Source organism: Miscanthus floridulus, unplaced genomic scaffold, assembly GCF_019320115.1.
Source record: "Miscanthus floridulus cultivar M001 unplaced genomic scaffold, ASM1932011v1 fs_308_2_3, whole genome shotgun sequence".
NCBI lineage: Eukaryota > Viridiplantae > Streptophyta > Magnoliopsida > Poales > Poaceae > Miscanthus > Miscanthus floridulus.
The window spans coordinates 51510-75381 of NW_027096558.1; the positions used below are offsets into that span (position 1 = coordinate 51510).

Sequence of the window (23872 nt, forward strand, 5' to 3'; positions counted from 1 at the left end):
GATGCATAGCATGCGGTGTTGATAGCTTCCGCCCATAGAGCTTTAGGGGTGTTGTACTCATCAAGCATTGTTCTTGCAAGAGTGATCAATGTCTGGTTCTTCCTCTCAACTACACCATTTTGTTGAAGAGTATATGTTGCGGAGACCTCATCTTTGATTCCAACTTCATCACAATAGGCTTCTATGTTTGTGTTGTCAAATTCCTTCCCATTGTCACTTCTTATCTTCTTGAGCTTCACTTCAAATTCATTTTGTGCTCTCTTGGCAAACTTCTTGAAGCAAGATGTAACTTTGGATTTGTCATGAAGGAAGAATACCCATGTATATCTTGAATAGTCATCAATAATTACAAGACAATAAAGATTTCCTCCCAAACTCTTGTATGTTGTTGGCCCAAATAAGTCCATATGAAGGAGTTCTAGCACTCTTGTGGTTGACATGAAAGCTTTGGTTGGATGAGTATTTGCAACTTGCTTGCCGGCTTGACATGCACTATAAAGCTTGTCCTTCTCAAACTTCACATCCTTCAACCCTCTCACCAAATCATTCTTTATTAACTTCTTGAGTGAGCTTATCCCAACATGAGCAAGTCTTCTATGCCATAGCCACCCAAGTGTTGTTTTGGTGAATAGGCAAGTCTTCAAATTTGCATCTTCGGAGGTGAAATCCACTACATATAGGTTGTTGTATCTAAATCCTTTGAATATCACTTGATTGTCATCCTTCTTAGATACAACAACTTCCTTCTCGGTGAACAAGCATTGGAAGCCAAGATCACACAATTGTCCAACGGATAGCAAGTTGAAGCTCAATGAAGCAACATATAGCACATTTGAGATAGAATGATTATTTGATATTGCCACTTTGCCCAATCCTTTAACCTTGCCCTTTTAGTTGTCTCCAAATGTGATTCTTTCTTGTCCATCTACTTCTTCATCTAGTGAGGTGAACATACGAGGATCACCGGTCATATGTTGTGTTCAACCACTATCAATAACCCAATGACTTCCACCGGTCTTGTAGTTCACCTACACATAAGAGATCAAGCTTTAGGAACCCAAACTTGTTAAGGGCCCTTCACCTTCTCAACAAGTGACTTAGCAACCTAAATTTTCTTAGGCCTATTCTTGTTGGGAGGTCCTAAGAACATGACTTTCATCTTTCCACTAGAGTCCTTTCTAAGCATGTAGTGAGAATTGAAGGCAAAAGGTCTAGTATGCTTGGGCAAGGGTTGTGGTGGTGGAGTTTGGCACTCATGAGCAAAGTGGCCTTCTTGTCCATACTCAAAGCACTTCTTTGGCTTTGGCTTTTGTTGTTGTTGAGCTTGAGCCTTCTTCTCTTTGTTTGCCATGTACCCAATGCCACTTCTATCCATCTTCATGACGGTGTTCATTAGTAGCTCACTTTGAAGGTACTTGCCTCTAGTGAACTTGCTCAATCCAATCTTGAGATGCTCTTTCTCTAACTTGAGCTTCTTATTTTCTTCCTTAAGAGCATCATTGTTTTTCTCTTCCTTGAGCTTCTTGTTTTCTTCTTTGAGCTTCTCATTCTCAAGCATCAACTCACCATCATGATCAAGAGTTTCTAGCACAACGGACTTTGTGGTTTTGAGTTCTTCAAGATCTTTCTTAAGCTTTTCATTGTCATTCTTGAGCTTGACAAACTCATCATAATCATCGGCCTCAACCACTTGCTTGCCCTTGCAACTAGAACTTTGCTCAATGCTCTCAATGATCAAATAATCACATGATGTAGCTATATCAATCTTAACAACATTGTTAGTAGCATCATGTGGCTCATTAAATAAATATTCTTGAGCAATAACTAGATTATCATGATTAATCTTAAGAGTAGTATATTCATCTTTTAGCATATTATGGCTAGTAATGAGCTCTTTATGCATCCTCTCAAGTTTATCATGTTTATCTTTAAGCTCTTTCTTAGAAGATTTGAGCTCTTTGAGTTTGGATGACATAGCTTCATTTGCTTCTCTAAGCTCAACACTAGCCTTTTTGGCTATATCACTTTTAGCTAAAAGAGAATCATTTTTTGCTTCTAGCTTGTCATTCTTAGCTCTAGTCTTTATAATGATCTTGGAGTATTTATTTAGCAATTTAACAAGAACATCATAAGAAGGTGAATCATATTCATCATCATCACTATCGCTATCATCATTACTAGCATGTTTATCACCACTACTCTCATCATCATTTGATACCTTGCGTTCACCCTTGGCCATAAGGCATAGGTGTGTAGAGGATGATGGCGATGGTGGCGGTGAAGATGATGAAGAGTTAATAACAATGGCAGCCACCTTCTCGTTGTCACTATCATCATCGGATGAGCCACTAGATGAATCAATGTCCGTGAGCCAATCACCGATGATGTATGCCTTTCCACTCTTCTTCTTCTTGTGGAAGTCCTTCTTCTTGCCATCTCTCTTCTTGTATGGCTTGTCTTTCTTCTTCTCATCTTCATCACTTGAGTCATCTTTCTTGCCCTTGTTCTTGTTCTTGAACTTGTCTTTCTTAGGCTTTGTGCATTGGTAAGCTAGATGACCAAGTTCTCCACAATTATAGCAATCCATCTCGGAGATTGGCTTCCTTCTAGAGCTAGTGAAGAACTTCTTCTTCTTGCCATCAAACTTGATGCCACTCTTGTTGAGCTTCTTTAGCATCTTGGCGATTTTTCTCACCATGAGAGCAAGGCTTGCATCATCAACTTCATCATCACTTGAGCTCTCATACTCAAGCCTTGCTTTGCCCTTCTCTTGATTAGCTTTGAATGCTAAGTCCTTTTCTTTCTTCTTGTTAGAGGATGAGCCATCTTGAGGTGTGATGTGCATGTACATCTCATGAGCATTGATCTTTCCCAAGATTTGTGTTGGTGTAGCTGTCGAAAGATCACCTTGATGAAACACGGTCACAATATGCCCATATTTGTTGATGGGGAGGACACTCAAGATCTTTCTTACAACATCGGATGGTTGCATTTGAGTTAGTCCAAGCCCATTGACTTCCTCTACAAGAATATTCAAACGTGAATACATTTCATTAGCACATTCTTTAGGAAGCATTTCAAAAGAGTTATGCTTTTTTATGACAAGATGATAGCGTTCCTCATGCTCACTCTTTGTTCCCTTATGGAGCACACAAACGTCCGATCATAGTGCATGGGCGTCTTTGTGGTTCCTCACCCGGTTGAACACATCTTTACAAAGGCCTCTAAATATGGTGTTTCTAGGCTTTGCATTATATTTTTCATAATTCAACTCATCGCCTTGTAGGTTAGTAGCATCTTGAGATTTTAGGAAGCCTTGTGAGGCAGCTCTAAGTATTTCAACATCTAGAGCTTCTAAGTATGCCTCCATGCGAATTTTCCAATATGAAAAATCATCCCCTTCAAAGATAGGAGGAGGTCCATCCCCATGAGACATCTTTCTCTAGGCGGTTAAGCCTAAATACATGAGCACGAGGCTCTGATACCAATTGAAAGGATCAAGATGCTCAAGAGGGGGGTGAATTGGACTAATTCTAAATTTCTTTGCAATAATTAAACTCTACGGTTAGCCCAATTAACCCCTTGTGCCTAGAAAGAGTTTCTATTGATCTAACGCACAAAAGTTTAGCACCCTAAGTTCCAATCCTACTCTAGCATGGCAATTCTAGGAATGTAAAAGATAAGAATTGAATTGCTCAAAGTAAATGCTCAAAGTAAAGAGAGAAGGAGGAATGCGGCGATGTTTTGCCGAGGTATCGGAGAGTCGCCACTCCCCACTAGTCCTCGTTGGAGCACCTGCATAAGGGTGTAGCTCCCCCTTGATCCATGCAAGGATCAAGTGCTCTCTACGGGTTGAATCTTCGACACTCCGTCATGGTGAATCACCCACAACCGCTCACAACTTAAGTTGGGTCATCCACAAGCACCATCGGATGATCACCAATCTCCCTATCACCACCAAGCCGTCTAGGTGATGGCGATCACCAAGAGTAACAAGCACGAACTCTCACTTGACCACGACAAGCCTAATGAGAAGGGTGGATGCACATTTCGCTACTCTTGATCTCACTAATGAGGGCTCTCTTTGAGATTCTCAAATCTCAATCACCTCACTAGGACCTTGCTCTTCTTGGCTCTCTCAAAGGTGTTTCTCAGTTGTTGGAATGAGCAAAAGTGCCCCCACACATGAATGGATGAAGTATTTATAACATGGACTGAAAAACAAACCATTATGTGCCTCTGCGGGGTGACCGGACGCTCCGGTCATGTTGACCTGATGCGCCGGTCAGTTCACCCCGAACTCTAGTGTTTACAGTATGACCAGACGCTGGCTAGCATCCGGTCAGCACTAACCGGACACGTCCAGTCGTGATTTTCCCTCTCTGGAATCTTACTAGAGTCGACCGGACGCTGGCCCTCAGCGTTCGGTCACATGACCTCTCAGCATCCGGTCGCACCAGACGAAAACACCTTGATCAAATGAACTGACCGGACCCTGAGCCAGCGTCCGGTCACACCAGAGCCAGCGTCCGGTCAGTATTTGACCCTCCATTCACTTCCAACTTTCAAACGTACATGAATGAAGTTTGCTCCAATGGATCTAAGGGCTTTTTAGAAGCTACCTAGTGCTAGGATTAGCAAGTGTGCACCACACCTAACCCACTAGACTCACCTAGGTCAAGCTACCCGTCCATACCCCCCTTAATAGTATGGCCAAAGGAAAAACAAAGTCCTAAACTACTCTAAGTGTCTCTTCAACTCCAATCGACACTTAGAACTAGTCCATCCTTAACCTTGTCGTTCATCCTTTGAAAACCGAAACGATTTCCATCGTAGGGGCATGACCACCATGATAGCCCAATCGATCTCCATTACCATGACCTAACTTAATTGCCTCTGCAAAACACACGTTAGTCATAGTAATCATGTATTCTCATTAATCACCGAAACCCAACTAGGGCCTAGATGCTTTCAGCTGTGCTTCTTGGGTCGAACTTGATCTCATGGTGTGCCAAGAAACAAGCTACAATATCACGGTCAAGTATTGAAGTTGAGTGCATGGCATTAGCCAATGCAACAACAGAGATAATGGGAGTCCAAAAATTGCTTGATGAATTGGGAATTCTGCATCCTCATGCAGCTTGGCTGTGGTGCGATAATATTGGTGTTACTTATCTCTCGACAAATCAGTGTTTTATGCACGTACTAAGCATGTTGAGATAGATTTTCATTTTTGTTAGATAGAGAGTAGCGCAAAAGCTGCTAGACGTTTCGGTTGATACATTCTGAAGATCAGTTAGCTGATGGATTTACTAAACCGACGGTGGTAGCCAAGATGGACTAGTTTAGAACCAATCTCAACCTAGTGGCCGGCTGAGATTGAGTGGGGGTGTTGGGAAACATGTAACCCAAGGGTTGTTAGGCGTGCACCACGCCTTGTACATCAAGATAGGAAGTTTGGTAGTTTGTTATAGATGAGTCTATCTTTTTGTAAACCTGACTTATTGTACAAGCTACACCAGGAGCTATCCTTGGTCTCTATAAACATGGAACCGAGTCGGCAGGGACAGGCAAGTCGTTCACCCACTTTCACAATTCATACCGTATCCGTATTTGGATACTCAAATTTGGATATACATGATGTCAATATCCATTTGTATCTTATCCAAAATATCCGTAATTGAATTCGAATTTGAGGTTTACAATAATTTTCTGTATTCGTCTATAGGTATCCAACCATATTCGATTTGTTTACACCCCTAGCTCCAAGCAGTATATCTCCCGCCGTTTTAGTTCCACCTCAAAATTCAGAAACTCAAAATTAAACTCCCCAAAATAATACAGTATTACCCATACAAATTTATTATTTTTGCACTGTGACATACTCATTGACAACGATCGACGATGTCATATAAGACGATCAGATCTTCTTGAATATAATTGGCGCGCCATGCTGAGGATGCAGCGTCAGGACAGTGTACGGTGCATGCGTGTACGAAGGCGACAGTTGGAACTCGAAGCGCTGGAGGATCATGCTCAAAGCCATCTTGGCCTCAAGCAGCGCAAAGTTCTGCCCGATACAGATCCTCGGCCCCCACCCGAAGGGGAAGAATGCTGGTTGGTCCTTGGTCGCCTTTGAGATCCCCTCAGCGAACCTCTCTGGCTTGAACTCATGTGCGTCCTTCCCCCAGACATCAGGATTGTGGTGGACGACGATTATGGGAAGCTCGAGGATTACCCCTGCAGGGTAGGAGATGCCTCCAATCTTCATGTCTTTGAATGTTCTTCGGTTTAGCGTCACTGCCGGTGGATACAGCCTGAGCACCTCGTATAGTATCATGGTCACCTGGATAGCATGTAGGTATAGACAATGTTGGCAGGTACGTAATATAATGTGGAATGGGCTTGGAGAAAACTATGTAGGTATAGTATCATGGTATTGCAAAGAAACACTTGCCGTTTTGAGTCGACCTAGGCCGTCGAAATTGGGCTGCTTGTCCCTGCCGAACACGCTAAGGACCTCCTCCCTCGCGCGGTCCTGCCACTCTGGGTGCATGCCTAGGATGACGAGCGTCCACGTGAGCAGCACCGACGTGGTTTCCATCCCTGCGAAGTAGAAGAGCTTGCACTCCTCAATCACGTCCTCCGTGCTCATCCTCAGGCTGCCTTTCCCGCTATCCATGTTCGACTGCAGTAGCAAACCGAGCAAGTCGTTGCTGCTGGCTTCGCCGTTCTCGATTGCGCGCTCCCTCTTCTCGATCATGCCCCTTAGAGTCCCTTCGATTTCCCTGTTGATCTCTTTCATCCTCCGATTGTTCTGTGTCGGGAAGAACCTGCATATATAGTTATATTATAATGGCATGAGCGCACGCATATGAATGTGATGACGTTTAATGTACTAGAATTACGGCACTATGTGACAGATCAGAAAGTGCTTACATGAAGCCTGGGATGTAGATATACTGGAAGGCCTTGATTAGTCGCTCTGCTTGCTCGATCTGAAGTTGGAAGATCCTCCGCCCTTCCATGAAGCTGCTGCCGAATGCCGTGCGGGAGATCACGTCTCCGGTGAGGTTCTGAAACTCCGGCCAGATGTCCAGTTCATATGATCCGTCAGAACCAGCGATCTTGCTATCCCAGCGATCTATAAGCTCGGTACAACACGTGGAGAACGCCGGCAGCATGCGCTGGGAAAATAACTTTAGTAATAAGTACACACATGACACATCTATATGCTTGAGAGACCGTGCAGAGCTGAAGCTGATTGCCTGTATGAAGGAAGTTAGATAACCTTGAGCTTTTCGAGATGGAATGCGGGGTTCAGGATCCTTCTGTGTTTTGCCCATTTCTCGCCGTCGTGACTCGCAAGCCCAAGGGCGAGCAGTTTCCCGAGACGCTTGTTCGTGAACTTCTCGAAGTGACCAAACTTGTTTGATAGGATGTCTCTGACTAACTCAGCCTCCGTGATGACCACCCTCGGAATTGGTCCGAACCAGGTGATACAAATGTTGCCTGCAGAGTTCACCGTTTGTGCCAAGAAAATTTCAAATCCATCTTTGAAATTTAGGGAACTTTCAATTTTGTAGCATTAGAGAAATTTAAGGAAATGAGCATGACAGGGACTATTTAAAAGCGTTTACTTGAACAAATAGATAGCGACAAGTCATATCTAGAAGGGTCACCAAAAAAATCCAAAACGGTCTGAGCCCAAGGGACACCTTGCGTAAGCATGGCCCAAACACACCATGGCCTATCTAGGTCGTGCTTGGACTGGCATGGCCCGATACCCCATGTTGTACATGGGTCATTGATGTTGCATGCCGTGGGTAGGCACGGGCAGGGTCTATAAACAGTTGACTCGACTGGCCCATCCACCACAGGGTATATATAATCCCCATCCTTATGTCCACCTAACTTGTTCCTCATTTTCTAGCACGGTTGCTCCTTTGCGACACCACCAACTGTGTCATCTTTGGATCCTCTAGCCCTCTAGGCCATCTCTCTCTCCCCCCCCCCCCCCCCCCCCCACACACACACACACACACACACCCCACCACCACCACCACCACCACCACAACACACAGACATACACAGAAAAAGAAAAAAGAAAATTATGTGTATTATGCTTAGCTTGATTGAAGTTTGGAGATTTGAAGTGACGGACAGGTGAAGACTTGAATTGAATTTGTAATGTATGAAGTCTTTAAGTATGTATTGATGTACTTCAATAGCTTTTTATAACACCAACCGGTATGTTTTATAAGACATAGTGTCATCGGCTCTCTTTTTTTTAGGGGAATATGTCATCGGCTCTTGACCTTGGAGTGAACCCGTGAACAAGCATGGCAAGGTCCGGTAACAACAGACCGTGCTTCTATGAGCCCATGACTAGCAAGTAGCGCCACCCATTTGGACATTTATAAGACCGATCGGTACGAGGGAATCACGTTGCTGACCAAGTCCACCATTTGGCTTGGTCAGCCTTTGTATACTCTGGCTTGCCTGATAAGAATTATTTAAGTGGGCGGTGATGGAACTAGGACTTTCGATTAAGGGGGACCGGGCAACATAATGACACTTCATAAGTTTGATAAATAAATACATCAAGTGCATATCTCAGTAGCTTTTTTCAAAGTTTTTACATATATATTTAGCATTCACAACGAAAAAAACACAATATTTTCATAAAAATAGGCAAAATGATAATTTATGTGCAATTGAAATATTTACAGGGTATTAAAAAGTTTCACTGTGTTAAGGGGCTATGGCCTGCTAGCCTGGGACAAAAGTTTTTACTCCTAGAAGGCTGAAACAAACCGTTCAAACTCACAAAAAAATACCTTTTGTTCAATCAAAATAAAAGTTTATTGAGGTGAAACAATAATATAATTTGTGCAAAAAAAATTGTGCCGCTAAGAAAAATCGTGCAAACTCGTGGAAAAAAGTGTATACACCCAGAACAAAACATTGTGGATACGTAAAGAATGTTATAAATTATGGACAAATATTATTAACACAAATTCATTAGAATGTTGTACACACTGAGGTAAAAAATTATGCAGCTATTAATTATAACTGAGTTTGTACAAGTGGGACAATAAACTTTTGCAAATGAAACAAACAAAAATATCATAGATTTTTTAAAATATAGATGATTGAAATATATTAGCAGAAAAAAATTGTTTTACAAATGGGATGAAGAATTTAAATATAACATGGAACAAATTAAATATATATCATAGGTCCGGTGACTGGGGTGGGGTGAAAATTGAAATGGAGCCCGAGGGAAGAATTCAAACTTGCCATGTGTCTCATACATGTCTGTCTGGTGGGCGGGTGGCCAATAGAGGTGGGACTTTGAGCCGTGCCCTGCCTGCACGGCATGTTTTCGGGTCATACCCTCTAGGCACGCGAGACATGTCGGGCCATACCGATACAACATGGTAAATCTTTTCTTTGGCCTAAGCATGGCCCTCAAAATATCTCTGTTAGTTTTTTTCGCTCATGATATAAAAAATATATATCATTATATCTTGTGTGTATTATTTTCATAAAATTTTAATGATTTCCGTAATCTATTCAAGAATTAGATGAGAGGTAGTATAGTAAATGCTAGGGAATTGCATTATAGAGTTGAAGATTTTTTTTTATACATGCCATTTTCGTGCCATGCTGGCCCTAGCACTGCACGGGCCAAAATACAGGGCCATGTAGCCGCCGTGCCGAGATCCTAAGCACGACATAACCCTTTGTGTTCGTGTCGTATCAGCACAACACAAAATATTTCATGTCGTGCCATGTTAAAAGACCATGCCATGACCCACCCTAAAAAATGACACTCTAGTCTCAATAACTTTTTCAAAGTTTTTGTATATTTAGTATTCATAACGAAAAAATATATATTTAGTATTCATAACGAAAAAAATATATTTAGTATTCATAATGGAAAAAACATTCACAACACTAGTGAAGCGACGTCAACCTCAGTGTTCACGTCGCATGAGAAGCAAACATTCAACGAATTCTCGATATTACCATCCGTCGTCCGGAAGATTCTAGGCAAACTAACCGTACTAAACTGTTAATGGACGTAGAGAAACGACAAAGACTACGGGACGAGACTTTGGACGTACCGTGTTCCTTGATAGTGTTGAAGAGATGCGGCATCACGCGGGGAACAACGTCGTGGCACGGCGGCATGGGCCTCGACCGCGCCTCGTCGTTGAGCCTAGCGTTCTCCTTCAGGTCGCCCGCCGGGAAGCAGTACTCCGTCCCGGTGAGCCCCTGCGCCCGGAGCGCCCGGTCGAGCCGCCGCGGCCGCAGCCAGAATGTCTGCGCGGCCTGGTACGCCCCCCACACGACGAGCAGGGCGAGGAGCCCCTGGAGCAGGCTCCACGGCGATGATGATGGCGAAGAAGCCACTGCCGCAGCTGCAGCTGCTACAACGTCGTCGTCCATCGCTTCCTGCTTTCAAGTTATGTGCTGTGACAACCACACAAGTACCACAATGGTGCAGTGTGTGCTTACTGAGACGAGCGAGCGCGATATAAGTAGTAGTGGTAGGCACCGCACGGGCGAGCGTGTGTTGCCGGCCACCGCCAGTGATTGGTGCGCTCCGTTGGCATCACATGTTTTTCCTATATATATATACTTCGTCTTTTATGTGCAGTTGATGTCTATGGTTTCTTGGCGGGCACGGTTGGCTTGTAGAATAAAATGCACCATACAAAAAAACCGGCCGAAGCAAGCTAGAATAATTTGCTGGTTGCATATGTACCGTGTCTTGTGGCGCAGATTCGCGCGCCAACAAGGCCGATAAGGTTTTATGATATATAATCACGCGCGTCAATAAAGATGTTGCTAAGAGAGGGAAACGTTCGTCCCTATCGTTTGTTTCTCTAGAGAGTGAATATAATAAACGGGTTGCACTGAAAAAAAACTAGTGGCTTACGTTTGCATGTATGTATGATCGGACCTAGGGGACGACAGCTCGAGGAACAAGAGTCAGTCCTCTTCATCACGGTTACTGTAGTTGGATAATCTACTACTTATTAGACCATTATAATAGATTGAATTGTGAAAAATCATGGGAACAAAGAAACGCATATTACCATGCAACTGATCTATATACTGCTACTTTTAGTTACAAGATATTCTCTGCGATCCCTCCCTTCCCTTCCCTTCCCTTCCCCTGACCGTCCTGACGGGCAACTCGGGGGGCGACCCCGCCGGCGTCGTAGGAGAACCCCTTCCTCCCAGCCCCCCTCTGGCGCCGTCGCCGTGGCAGCCCCGAAAAAAGGGTGCGCGTCCGCAGCCCTCCCTCCCTCCCTCCCTCACTCCCACCTCTCTCCTTCTCCACCGTTCCTGCACCACCTGTTCTCTCACGTCTTGGGCGGCCCGTGGAGCGGATCTAGACAGCCCGGAGCCAGGATCTGCTGCCTTGACATCTGACTCCGATGGATGCATCTCCTAGCGAGCCCTTGGTGGCCAGGGCTTGGGCACTGGAGGCCTGCGGCCGGATCTTGTTGGTCGGCGGCCTAGGGCGTCTGGCAGGCCCTCCTAGGCTTAGGGCCTAGGGCGGCAGCGGCCAGTGGTCGGATCTGGCCAGCCCTCGGCTTGGGGCCTGATCCCCACCGCTGACTGCCTCAATGGCACCCCCGGTCTCCTCCGGACGGCCACCAGCCAGATCTGACCGGCACACAGCCTGGGATGGCTGGACGGCGGCGGCCAGCGATGAAAGCCCTAGTTTGATTTTGGTTAATTGATGAAATCCTAGGTACTAACATTTGGCTCTAAGTGAATATGACACAAGTTAGTACACGCCAAGTGATGGAGCAAAGATGAAGTCTATGATGATATTGGTGGACATGTGATGATGATGATCAAGCTCCAAACTTGAAAAAGAAGAAAGAGAAAAATAAAATGGCTCAAAGCAAAGGTATATTTGTTAGGAACATTTTGTTTTGCCGCTCAAGACACACCAAGTGGGTGTGAGTGGATTTAGGATACATAGTCGTACTATCAAGAGGGAAGAATCTCAGTTATAGCAGTTGTCAAGTGCCACTAGGTGAAGTGAATTCATGCATATGCATTAGGACCTGCTAACAATTAATGCTTTGGAAAATGTTAGTGAAAATGCTAATACACAAGCACATGGTGGTGTACACTTGGTTATGTTGGCACATTTGCAAAGGAGGCGAAGTTTTGGTGAAGAAAAGATTTTTTGGTGTGCTCTGAACTATATGATGGTTCTTGGATTGGAATTTTGTGTTGATCCATTGTACTTTGGATCAAATATGCATGTGGGATGTGTAGCCCTCTGCATAAGTTTTATAAAATGTCCAAGATCATCGAAATTGGAGTTCGGAGCTAAGAGTTATAGTCGTTTTAGCATTAAGTCCAGAGCTCAGGACTCTAGCTCAGGACCCTGTCCCCTAGGTCCAGTTCTAGGGTCCGGACCTTGTCACCTGGGTCCGGAGCTAGGGTCCAGACCATGTTCTCTGGGTCCGGTTGAGTGTTTTTACATGTGTTTGGAGGGATAGAACCCTGAGATGGTCCAGGTTGTTGGGTCTGGACCGGGTCCAGAGGGAAAAAACCTCTCTGGAACATCTCTGTATACATCCGGACCCTGTGTTGAGTTGTTCCAGACCTCGGTCTAGTACTACACAGTTTGACGCATTTTTTAGTGGCCGTTGAGATCTAACGAGCGCGTTTGAACATGGGGACACGTGGCGAGATCCGGGGGTCTGGACCTTCACTGTAGATGGTCTGAAACCATGGTCCGAACCTCGGTCCGGACTTCCCCGCGGACATAACGGCTATAACTTTTGGGGGCTCTATAAATAGAGCTTGGTCATGCTTGGCTCACTTTCTTGGTCATTCTTACATGTGATAGCATCCTTTCAGCTGAGCCAAACCTCTCCCACTCATTCTCTTGCTTGGTTGTGCATCCTAAGTGAGTTGGGAGTGATCCAAAGTGTATTTGCTTGAGCGATTGCATCTAGTGGCACTTGGGGATCGATTTGTTGCAGTTCTCTTGTTACTCTTGGCATTTGTTGACGCCTAGATGGCTTAGAGCAGCGGAGGAGTGTTGGCAAGAGTTGGTGATTGTTCTTGGCCACCTCCCGGTGACTTGTGAAGGATCTTGTACCTTCCCTGGCGGAGAGCTGATAGGTAACTCTAGTGGATTGCTCGTGTCATTGAGTTACCTCACTTGTGGGTAAGTTCTTGCGGCACCCAAGTGTTGGGCTAGGTGTGTGATACCTATTAGCCGCCAAACCACCAAGTGTTGGTCGACACAACGAGAACGTAGCTTGCCGGCAAGCAAGTGAATCTCAGAATAAATCTTGGTGTCATCTGTTGGTATTCATATTGTGATTGATCTTCTCTTGCCACGAGTGGTACAATCACCCTACTCATCTCCCTTGTACTACATTGTTTCATACTTGTTGTAGTTTGAGTAGAGTAGCTCTCTTGCTAGTTAGTTGAGTAATTTGTTTAGCCTCTTGTTAGTTGTTAGTTAGCTCAACTAGAGTAAGAGTAGTGGCATAGCCTTCTGGGTGTGCCTAGAGATAGTAAAGAACTAGAATTGTGGTATAGGTGGCTTGCAACCTTAGTAGAGCTAGAGCAAAATTACATTTCGCCATTTAGGTTACTAACCATTTGCTCTAGTGAATTTGTGGAGAATTTTTATAGGCTATTCACTCCCCTCTAGCCATTTAGGACCTTTCAAGCGGCTGGCTAGCCGACCCACAATCGGGGCAGCCACCAAGAGGCGGTGGCCTTCCCAGGGCCTAGCTGGCCGAGCCCTGGCCGACCTACCCCTACGACAGTCAAATCTAGTGTCCAGAGTGTCTGTGGACGGTTGGCTAATGGCTTGTGGCTGTCTGCACCGGGTCGGTAGTCTGGCGAAACAAGTTTCTTGAGTGAAAACTCTGCCCAACATATTTCTTCGGGCTAGCGACAATGGTACTATCGGTGCCATCTACCTTCTTGAAGGCGTCGTTGAAGTCTCTATTCGTTGGGGTGGTTCTAGGATGAATGTCCTTCTCATGCTCTTCATTCAACGTTGTTGGTGTCTATGGATGTCATCCCCTTCGTGGAGGCCTTGTTGGAGCACTTCTATCGCCATCCCACCTCTTCGACCAGAGTTGCTCTAGGCTATGCTATTCCTACATGTGCTTTAGCTCTTTCTTCATTCTGGTTTGTCCAACTTGGAGGTTCGATGTTGCCATAGTCGTTTGCTTCTTTCGCAGTGGATACTTGGCCGCTTGCACTCTTCTCAGTGGATGCTTTGTCATTGCTTCTTTTTTACAGATGCTTTGCCATCATTGCTACTTGGGTGGATACTTTGTTGCCAACGTCGCTTGGGCTTCGTTGTGCACGTGATGCCCCCACCTACGGATGCTTTGCCACATTGACCCCGACAGATGTTTTTTGCCCGCTATGTTGCTTGGGCAGATACTTTGCCGCTGTTCTCCTCTTGATGGATGCTTTGCCATCTTGGCTTCACCTCCTACATTGGCAGCCTAGCATTGATGTATTTCTCCTTTGCAGGTCTAGCCAGATAGGGTAGCGGTGGATGGGTCTCCCCTTTTGCCGTTCTTTCTACTATGTTTGTCGTTTAGGTTCTAACCACTTTCTCTATGATTCTTTAACCAACACTATGGGTACGCCTATAGTTACGTTGTATAATCTATTTTTTCGGTGTTCTTTCTTCTTAATGAAATACGAGTGAAGTCATGTTCTCAAAAAAAATGTCGGACCAAGCAGGCTAAGAGAGGACCCCAAGGTCTACACCAAGGCACCTGGTAGGGCCTAAAATAGGGCTGACGTGAACAATACCTATAGGTAGTGTAGCGCGGGGGGTACTGTTCATGCGCGCCTACCGGCAGAAAAAATCTAGATTAGAAAGAAAATAGGAAAAAGAAGGAAAATAGAAATAGAATTTGTTTAGGAAATAGGATTGAATAAGATCAGTTTGCTACGAAATGAGAAGTTCAAATCTATAAGGACTCTTACTCTAGTTTGCTTGGGAAACAAGTCCTCTAGGGACTATAAATATAGGGAGAATGTAACCTTTTGATCTTTAGCAAGGAATAGAGCGATTGCTCTCCCTACCTCTCCCCCCCCCTCTCTCATGCTGTCACCACCCCTCTCCCTATGTTGCATCGTGTCACTACTACCCTAGAAGCAGCCGCGCCCTACCCTAGCCATCGGCATCCACTGGCGACAGCAGCCCAACAAGTCCCCCAAATCAGGGTTATGACACCTAGTATCTCAGAGACTAGATTGATCTTACGAGCAATGTTTCGATCCACTACCATGGATGACCTCCACATCGACACTGATCATTGGAGCAAGGAATTCGACAAGTTATTCACTCGGCTCCATAGTCCTCCGTTGATAATAGATCCAACTCAACCAGAGATCACCACACTAGAGGTGCCTATCGAGCACGAAGGTGGAGCATCAACAACAACAACAACAATGCCAACACCCAGCGCGCTCGACACCTAAATCACTCCTCACTCTTCCTATAGATACATCTAAGGGACCTTTGGATGGAATGGCCTCGGCCACCATGCAGGACACCAACTTCACAGCTATCAGCCAAGGCAATGTGGGGTCATGAGATCACTGCCATTGAACTCAACAAGGAAACCAAGCGCATCATAGAACTAGGGTGTGCTTGCATCACAGAGAAGATGAAGGACTCCAAATTGTTGGGAGTTTCTGAGATCGAGGAGCAGGGTAATGAACAAGCTATTCCTGATCAAGACTGAACCTAGAGGTAACACCTATGACAAGGCTATCTCTTCAGCTTCCTTACCCGACAATAGATCAAAAGGCACCTCTAGAATAACCTTGGTGCCCACATCCACACCAGTTTTAGTTGCACCAATATCGCTTGCACACACAGCAATAGGATCACTCTTGGTCCTCCAACACACTGACAAACAACTCCACCACCCCTATGAAGATGGAGGGCGAATGCAGCACATCCACGATCGATGATCACGACCGTGTGCATCAAACCCTTGTTCCTGTTGACAACACCACAACACTGGAGATCCCTATTTTCCTAGCAAAGGACAAGGAACCACCGTAGCAACATGCGAACCAACACAAATACATCTACGAGTGCCCACTTCACCACCATGATCCTCTAATACAACACCGGAATCCCACGCTTCCCTATCAACATCGCTCAAATAGCATGGGGTGTTGCATCTCCACCAACACCATACGACAACTACATCAACATCGATAAATCGGACATGGTTCCCTAACAACGCTACACCAAACTATCCTCTCCACACACTACAAAAAGATGGATCTACTATGATGGCTCGTCTGCTACAAGCAATTCTTCAAAGGGCAGCCAACCTCCAATGTCGAGAAAATCGGGTATGCAACTTTTCACCTAACAGGTGCAGGAAAGCTACGATACAGATGCCTGACAAAGGACATAGTAGTGACGGACAGGGAGCACTTCGCCCACTGTATCAATGAGTACTTTGGCTTTCCAACTTGAGGTGATCCACTGGATGAGCGACAACATATCAACATCGACATCACCAGTCTACTAAAACCCTTTGACATGGATGTCAAGCGCCAGAATCCATATGATATGGAGACAACCCTATCTTGGGCATTAGTAGGCAATTGTAGGGCAACCACCTTCACCAATACTACAACATTGGTACACCCTACACTATGTGCCCTGGTATCTTTAACAGTGCCACCCACGACCACCACTCCATCAACTACAATGATAGTGTCACCAACCACATTGCCTACTATTGACGGTAGTTAACAACCATCATAAACCATCAATAAAACTTGTATAAGGGCATGAAAGTAATCACCAACATAGACTTAGGGGTTTAAACTAACAAATTCCATAAGTTTTGGTGAATCTATGTTTTCAGCGGGGTTTATCCAAAAAAAACCGTCAAGGTGGATCTATATGTTAGAGTTAATTACGCTTATTCGAAATGAGACAGACACCAAAATGATCCAGAAGACTCCAGAGGACACCACACCATGGCAGAGGGCGAGAGGCCACCATGGCCCCACCTATAGGTCGGCCATAGGTGGGGCCAACTGTTAGCCTCCTCCTTTGAATGTTGGTTCCCTATCGCCTTAGGGTTTGCATCTACGCCGTGCCTTTATGTTGGTTTGATCCGAGGGCTCAGAATGGATGCTATGGCCTATATATACCAGCCCCTACCACCCTCCCTTAATAATCAAACCCTGATCATGTCATTTGAGAAGACAGAACCCTAATCATCCTTAGAGCTTCACCATATTCTAGGGCATAGCAAGCTAGGCTAGGTCTAGAGGAAGGCAAGCTTCGCTTGGATTCCAGATCTTGTCAAGAGCGTGGCTTGGTATAGCCCCTTCTACCCTCTTTTGTATCTTTTATTATTCATATGTTTGCTACAATTGATTCGACATTATTCTTAATATTATTCATGTTCCGAGTTATCATGTTCATCGTCTACTTTGATTATATGCTTAGTATAGTTAGATTATCATCATGTTCAAGCATAAGTTCATATAGCGCTTGCTCCAAGGTACCAGGGGTGAGTGGTCAACATTGTGTAAGCGTGGTGCTTATACGTTGTTTACCTACGGATGCACCCTATATTCTGGGCCATGGGTAGATCGCGGATGTGACACTCCCGTTGAGTATTTTATAGTCCACTCCCCGAATATAGGACAAGTAGGATCTAGTTACGAAGTAAGACAAGCTCTGTTCTTAATCTTCCTTAGTAATATCCCTTATGTGTAGATATGAAGTTGACCTTAACAATGACTACTAAGTGTAATTGCACTAATCAACGTATGCTTTGACTTGTAATTAAGAATGACTTAGGAATTATTCCTCTAATATTCTACTTAGCTATGCTAATGCCATTGAAAGGAGTACTCTGAGTGATCAATTATTAGTTATTTCTCACCATTCATATAAATATTTATCTCTTGACTTACCCCTTTGTGAGTAGAGTAATAGTTATGGTTTATCTCTCCATCATATGTATAAGTTATCAATACATTCCAACTGTACCATCCTTTCCCTGTGGTAAAAATATAAATAACAATACCTAGAATAGTCCCGGATGAAGTGCTACAATGGTATAATTATCTATGCGCTTGTAGATTTATTTTCATATATATATATATATATATATATATATATATATATATATATATATATATATATATATATATATATTCTTTCTAGTCAGATAAAATATTAGAAGTACTTCTTAGTATCATTCTAGTAGTGATGCTAAGTAGTACCAACAAGCATTTCTGGCATCATAACTAGGGATAACAACTTAGTAAAAGTGATGCTAAGAAATGTCACCAACATTAGGTGGCTACTTAAACAAGTGACAAGTTAATAAATTCCAACAACATTTATGGTGTCGTTGCCAGGGAAGGTAGCTGGGCAAGAAGGAAATATTGATAACTTTGTACTTATTGATATGATCAAGATAACCATTGACCTCTGCTTAAACAGGCTTACCCTTGTTCTATCTACTTTTATATCTTATGCAGGGTAATGTATGACAGGTTTTGACCTTTCAACAAACTACATTGAAGATCTAGAAGCATTAATCAGGAGAACTAGAGCTAAACTCAAGAAAGTTCCAGCTTTAGACTTGGAAGACAACCAGATAAGGTAAAGTTTAACACCAGATTTTGAAGTCATAGCTGACAAGACTCTTTGTGAATTCTCTGCTCCAACTACCTCCAATATACGTACTAGACCGGCGATCAACATTAGAGACAATGCTTTTGAGCTCAATCCAGCTCTCATTAACATGGTGCAGCCAGCCAATTTTGTGGAAAGGCACATGAAGATGCGATATATGAAAAGGAATCTGCAAGCCAGCCATACTCTTTGTGAATTCTCTGCTCCAACTACCTCCAATATACGTACTAGACCGGCGATCAACATTAGAGACAATGCTTTTGAGCTCAATCTAGCTCTCATTAACATGGTGCAAGCCAGCCAATTTTGTGGAAAGGCTCATTAACTGCTCATGAAGAAACTTGAAGACCAAGCCAATGAGAAGCAAGAAGTCATGCACATTCATGATTCCCACATAACATATGAAGAATGTGGCATCACTGGGCATTCAAGGAATAATTGTCCTGAAACCCATGAGGATGTGAACTTCATCAACAACAATAACTATCATCCTCAACAGAATCAATGATGGAATCAGCAACAGAGGCCAAATTACTAAGATAATTAACAAGGTAACTATCATGGTAATAATTTCAATAATTTCAATAATCAACCACCCTTGAGAGAGTTAATTTCTAGCCAAGCTAAAATTATGGAGGGCTTATCTAGAAAATTAACTTCCAATGATAAAATTTTAGAAAACATAAACAATAGAATGGATAGCTTCTCCTCTGCCATTAAAAACCAGCATAGCTTTAATAAAATGATAGAATCATAAATAGCTCAGTTGCCGGCTGTTGTTCCTCCAACCGACAAAGGTAAGATTTTGAGGCAACCGGAAGATCTAGAAACTATAAATCTTGTCGATATTCACAATGCAGCATACTTCTACATGGAGCCATCGATAGGAAGGTGGATAGACTATTCCTTACCTAAAAAGAAAGGTGATACAGGAAGACCTATCATCTCCACTGCTATTGGACCTCATATATTCCAAGAAGTTGTTTGTGACTTTGGAATAAGTGTCAACATTATGCTAAAGGTAATTTATGATAAAATTAATGGAGATACTTTGTTATACACAAACATGCATTTGCAGCTTGCAGATTAGTCACTCTGCTATCCTAAGGGAATTCTTGAAGACATCTGTGTTTGAGTGGGACAATCGTATGTACCCATAGATTTTATGGTTTTAGAAATAGGTGAAGATGTAAGGGCACCCATTATCTTGGGCCGGTCTTTCCTAAGCACCGCGAAAGCCATCATCTATGTGAAGATCTGTTTCACAATCAAGGATAGGAAGGAGAAGTTTACTTTCAAGAATTGTATACACCATTCTCATAGTCATCCACAGATGGCGTACTTGCCCGAAGAGACAACAGTGGCCAAGAGGAAGAACAAGGCCAGGCAGCCACAAGAAGAATCAGTCAACATGATCAACACACTTCGATCAGAGTACGACCACCTCCTCGCTTCACCATACCTTACCAAGAAAGACGATCCTGGCGTACCGACAATCGAGTATACCATTGGACAAAGAATCTTCTACAAAACCTTTTGCGACATCCGAGTTGGGTGTCAATATAATGTCCAAGGTAATATATGAATACTTATTTAGTGATGAACCTTTGTTCCCTACATACATGCAATTACAGATGGCGGACCAATCAATCCGATTTCCGGAGGGAATAGAAAAGATGTCATAGTAAGAATACAATATCACTATGTCCCTGCCGACTTCATGGTTCTTGACATGGGAGAAGAAGAAGAAGACATACCTATCATCCTTGGAAGACTATTCCTCAACACTACCAACGCGATCATCTACGTCGGATCTGGACAAGTCAACTTTTAATTTTCTGGAGAAAAGGTACAATGTTACTTTGATAGTTATACCACTTATGAACAGCCAAAGAAAACCCGTTCCAAGAAGGGATGCCGAGCATGTCAACATCGGAGGAATCAAGTCCCCAAGAATGAATGGGAGGAAGATGAAGAACCTGTGAAAGACGAACCTACTCCGCCAAAATCAAGTCCATAGACCAAGCAGGTATGGAAAGAAAAGGTAACATCGTCATCTGAGTCACTGTCACAAGAGGTTCAACCATCAAGGTCTCCATCTCTAGGACCAAGAGATCCACCTAAAGAATGAACAACATAGGAGAAAAGTCCTGTCCGGAGGACTTAAAAATCTGAACCCTCACCAAGAGGTAAAGTTGGTAGTTATCTATATTTACTTTATAGCATTGCATAAATTATTTTTACTTTAGCATATTTATTTTTCTGCATATGTTTTGCATTTAGAAAAGAAAATAAAATTTTCATTGTTGTATTATAAAATCCTAAGCCATATGGGAATACTTTTATGGTGTGTAAAAACCCACAAGAATATTCACCCTGGTGGCATAAAAATAAAAAAAATACAATGCATATAGTTATATTCAATTATACTAGAAAATCCAAAAATACTAGATAGACATCCTGCTAGAATTCTATCACTTCAAAAATGTTTCTAAAAATCCAAGAACGATGAATCTCCAGACAGTAGACCGCTAACCCCTAATTCATTCCACGAGTTTTGTTGTTCTTGTTGAAGTTTTTGTAGGATGGTCACAAGCAAGTTCACTCGGTTGACTTCATCTCATTCCACAAGGAGTACACCCTCATAGAGGAACCCAATCTCCTGATGGATGAGAAGGACATCCGCTGGCAAAACCACACCACGATAACATCCAGCTTGGGGGAAGGGCATGCCCCATGTATCTATATATGTATTTCTTTTCCATTTGTTTTACTATTTTTAAGTTTGTTATATAGTTTGCTTTATAAAAATATGCATAAGCTAAAAATAAAATAAAAATTTATCTTTGTGTTAGATATATATAATAGTAAAGGTGTAATCTAAAAATGAAAACAAAATAAAAAGTATGTATGTCTAGTTTTCTGTTTTTAAGAGCTAAATAAATGGACTTTTAAGATAATCTCTTGAAATAAAAATGATGAACAGTTGTTCTGTTGTAATTCCTTTCAAGTACCTAGTTTTTAGCCTTGAATTCTCCCGAGTTTTGGATAAGACTGTTTGATATAAGAATTTACTCTGAACTTAAAACTCGTGGGTAGCATATGCTTGATCTAAGTTTAGGTAATTGACGGATATGATATGAGAAGGTCTGAGCTACTATTTATCTTGTTCTAAGTTATACTAAAGTTCTGGAGATTTATATTTTGAAAAAACACATAAATTTTACATGATGAGTTCCAGTATGACAAAGCTTGAATTCCTATCAAAGCCAAATATAATATTTAGACTAGGAAAACTTTCACTCATATATGCTGCTTGTTTTGCATTGAGTTTTGTCAAGCTTTGCTGACCCTTATGAGAGGTTTGTCATGCTCTTAAAATCAAGATCATATACACACCACACACATATGCACTACTCCTACACTGGGGGTAGGCGCAAAAATATGTCATTCCATCTAGATCCACCCAAAAATATTTTACTCCTACACTGGAAGTAAACACCAAAAATATTCTTGATAGGATTTTCCACCAAATAAATGCTCCATGTTTTTGTTGCTATCTCTCAAAAGTTTTGTTATAGAAAAGAAGCATGGGCTATGCAAAAGTTATTCATAAAAAAAAGAGAAAGAAAGAAAAAAAAGAGTTGAAAAAAATGGACAAGTGATCGAGATATTGAAAATAATTGGTACTTCAATGCCCGTCTAAAAAAAAGAGAAAGAGATGAATAAGATAGCCCATGTTCTCTTGCAAAAGTATTTTAAAGTTTTAAAAGAGAGATATGTTTTTAAGGAGCAAAGTAGAATTAGGTTAGCCACCATATATATCCACCACATACATCCATACACATGCACATCTTGATTTGATTGTATGACTCAACTCTCTTTGGATCTGAGGTTTGACTTTACAATATATGTATTGCAAGTATGCTCTTTCATGCTTTTTTCACTCCTATGAGCTCCACATAAGCCTTAGTTGTAGGAAGAGAATGGCATAACATCACTATTGCCTTGGTGAGGATCCACAAATAGCACATATATTGAGAAAATTGAGAGTGTCATACAATGGAAGCTATGAGTTTTTAAAAACCTATAAAACTCTAGAGTAATGGTTGAGCAAAGAACTTGAGACATAATACTTGACCTGATTGTTCTTTCAATTACTCAAGACCCAAGTGAAGGCTAAGAAGCCCCATAGTTGAAGGTAATACGGCTAAGTTTAAAAGTCAGATCAGTTTATTCTAATCCGGAGGAGAATTCTTGTTTGAACGCATGTGTACTTTTGAGGAGTGAAAACATCGCAGCAACTCCTGATCCATTGCTAAGTTTAGCATTGCTCAGGGATGAGCAAAGGTTAAACTTGGGGCATTTATTGATGGTAGTTAACAACCATCATAAACCATCAATATAACTTGTATAAGGGCATGAAAGTAATCACCAATATAGACTTAGGGGTTTAAACTAACAAATTCCACAGGTTTTGGTAAATCTGTGTTTTTAGCAGGGTTTATCTAAAAAACAGTCAATGTGGACCTATATGTCAGAGTTAGTTACGCTTATCAGAAATGAGACGGACACCAGAAGGATCTAGAAAATTCTAGAGGACACCACACTATGGCAGAGGGTGAGAGGCCGCCATGTGGGGTTGGCCAGCCCCACCTATAGGCCGGTCAGCCTATGGGGCCACTGTCAGCCACCTCCTTCGAATGTCGGTTCTCCACCGCCTTAGGATTTGCATCTATGTCGTTCCTTTAGGTTTGTTTTTCTTGGGTCGAACTTGATCTCATGGTGTGCCAAGAAACAAACTACAATATCACGGTCGAGTACTGAAGTTGAGTGCATGGCATTAGCCAATGCAACAACAGAGATAATGTGAGTCCAAAAATTGCTTGATGAATTGGGAATTCAGCATCCTCATGCAGCTTGGCCGTGGTGCGATAATATCGGTGCTACTTATCTCTCGACAAATCAGTGTTTTATGCACGTACTAAGCATAGTGAGATAGATTTTCATTTTTGTTAGATAGAGAGTAGCGCAAAAGCTGCTAGACGTTTCGGTTGATACATTCTGAAGATCAGTTAGCTGATGGATTTACTAAACCGACTGTGGTAGCCAAGATGGACTAGTTTAGAACCAATCTCAACC

The 23872-nt window shown here is 42.8% G+C and overlaps 1 protein-coding gene across 1 annotated transcript; it reads right to left on the reverse strand.

The window, feature by feature from the left end:
- Positions 1-5836: 5836 nt before the first annotated feature.
- On the reverse strand, positions 5837-10544 carry LOC136531244 (cytochrome P450 CYP72A616-like). Its single transcript, XM_066523921.1, has 5 exons — positions 10134-10544; positions 7292-7512; positions 6940-7187; positions 6458-6833; positions 5837-6346 (listed from the first exon to the last, which is right to left on the reverse strand). Exons 1-5 carry the CDS (start codon positions 10456-10458, stop codon positions 5921-5923), a joined length of 1596 nt encoding a protein of 531 aa, XP_066380018.1. The 5' UTR covers positions 10459-10544; the 3' UTR covers positions 5837-5920.
- Positions 10545-23872: the final 13328 nt, after the last annotated feature.

Excerpts from the sequence above, each read along its gene's own strand:
- LOC136531244 (XM_066523921.1), bottom strand. The coding sequence starts at position 10,458 with ATGGACGACGACGTTGTAGCAGCTGCAGCTGCGGCAGTGGCTTCTTCG. Across the intron at positions 6,834-6,939 it reads ATCTACATCCCAGGCTTCAT|GTTCTTCCCGACACAGAACA; the intron begins GTAAGCACTTTC and ends CTATATATGCAG. Across the intron at positions 6,347-6,457 it reads GCCTAGGTCGACTCAAAACG|GTGACCATGATACTATACGA; the intron begins GCAAGTGTTTCT and ends CATGCTATCCAG.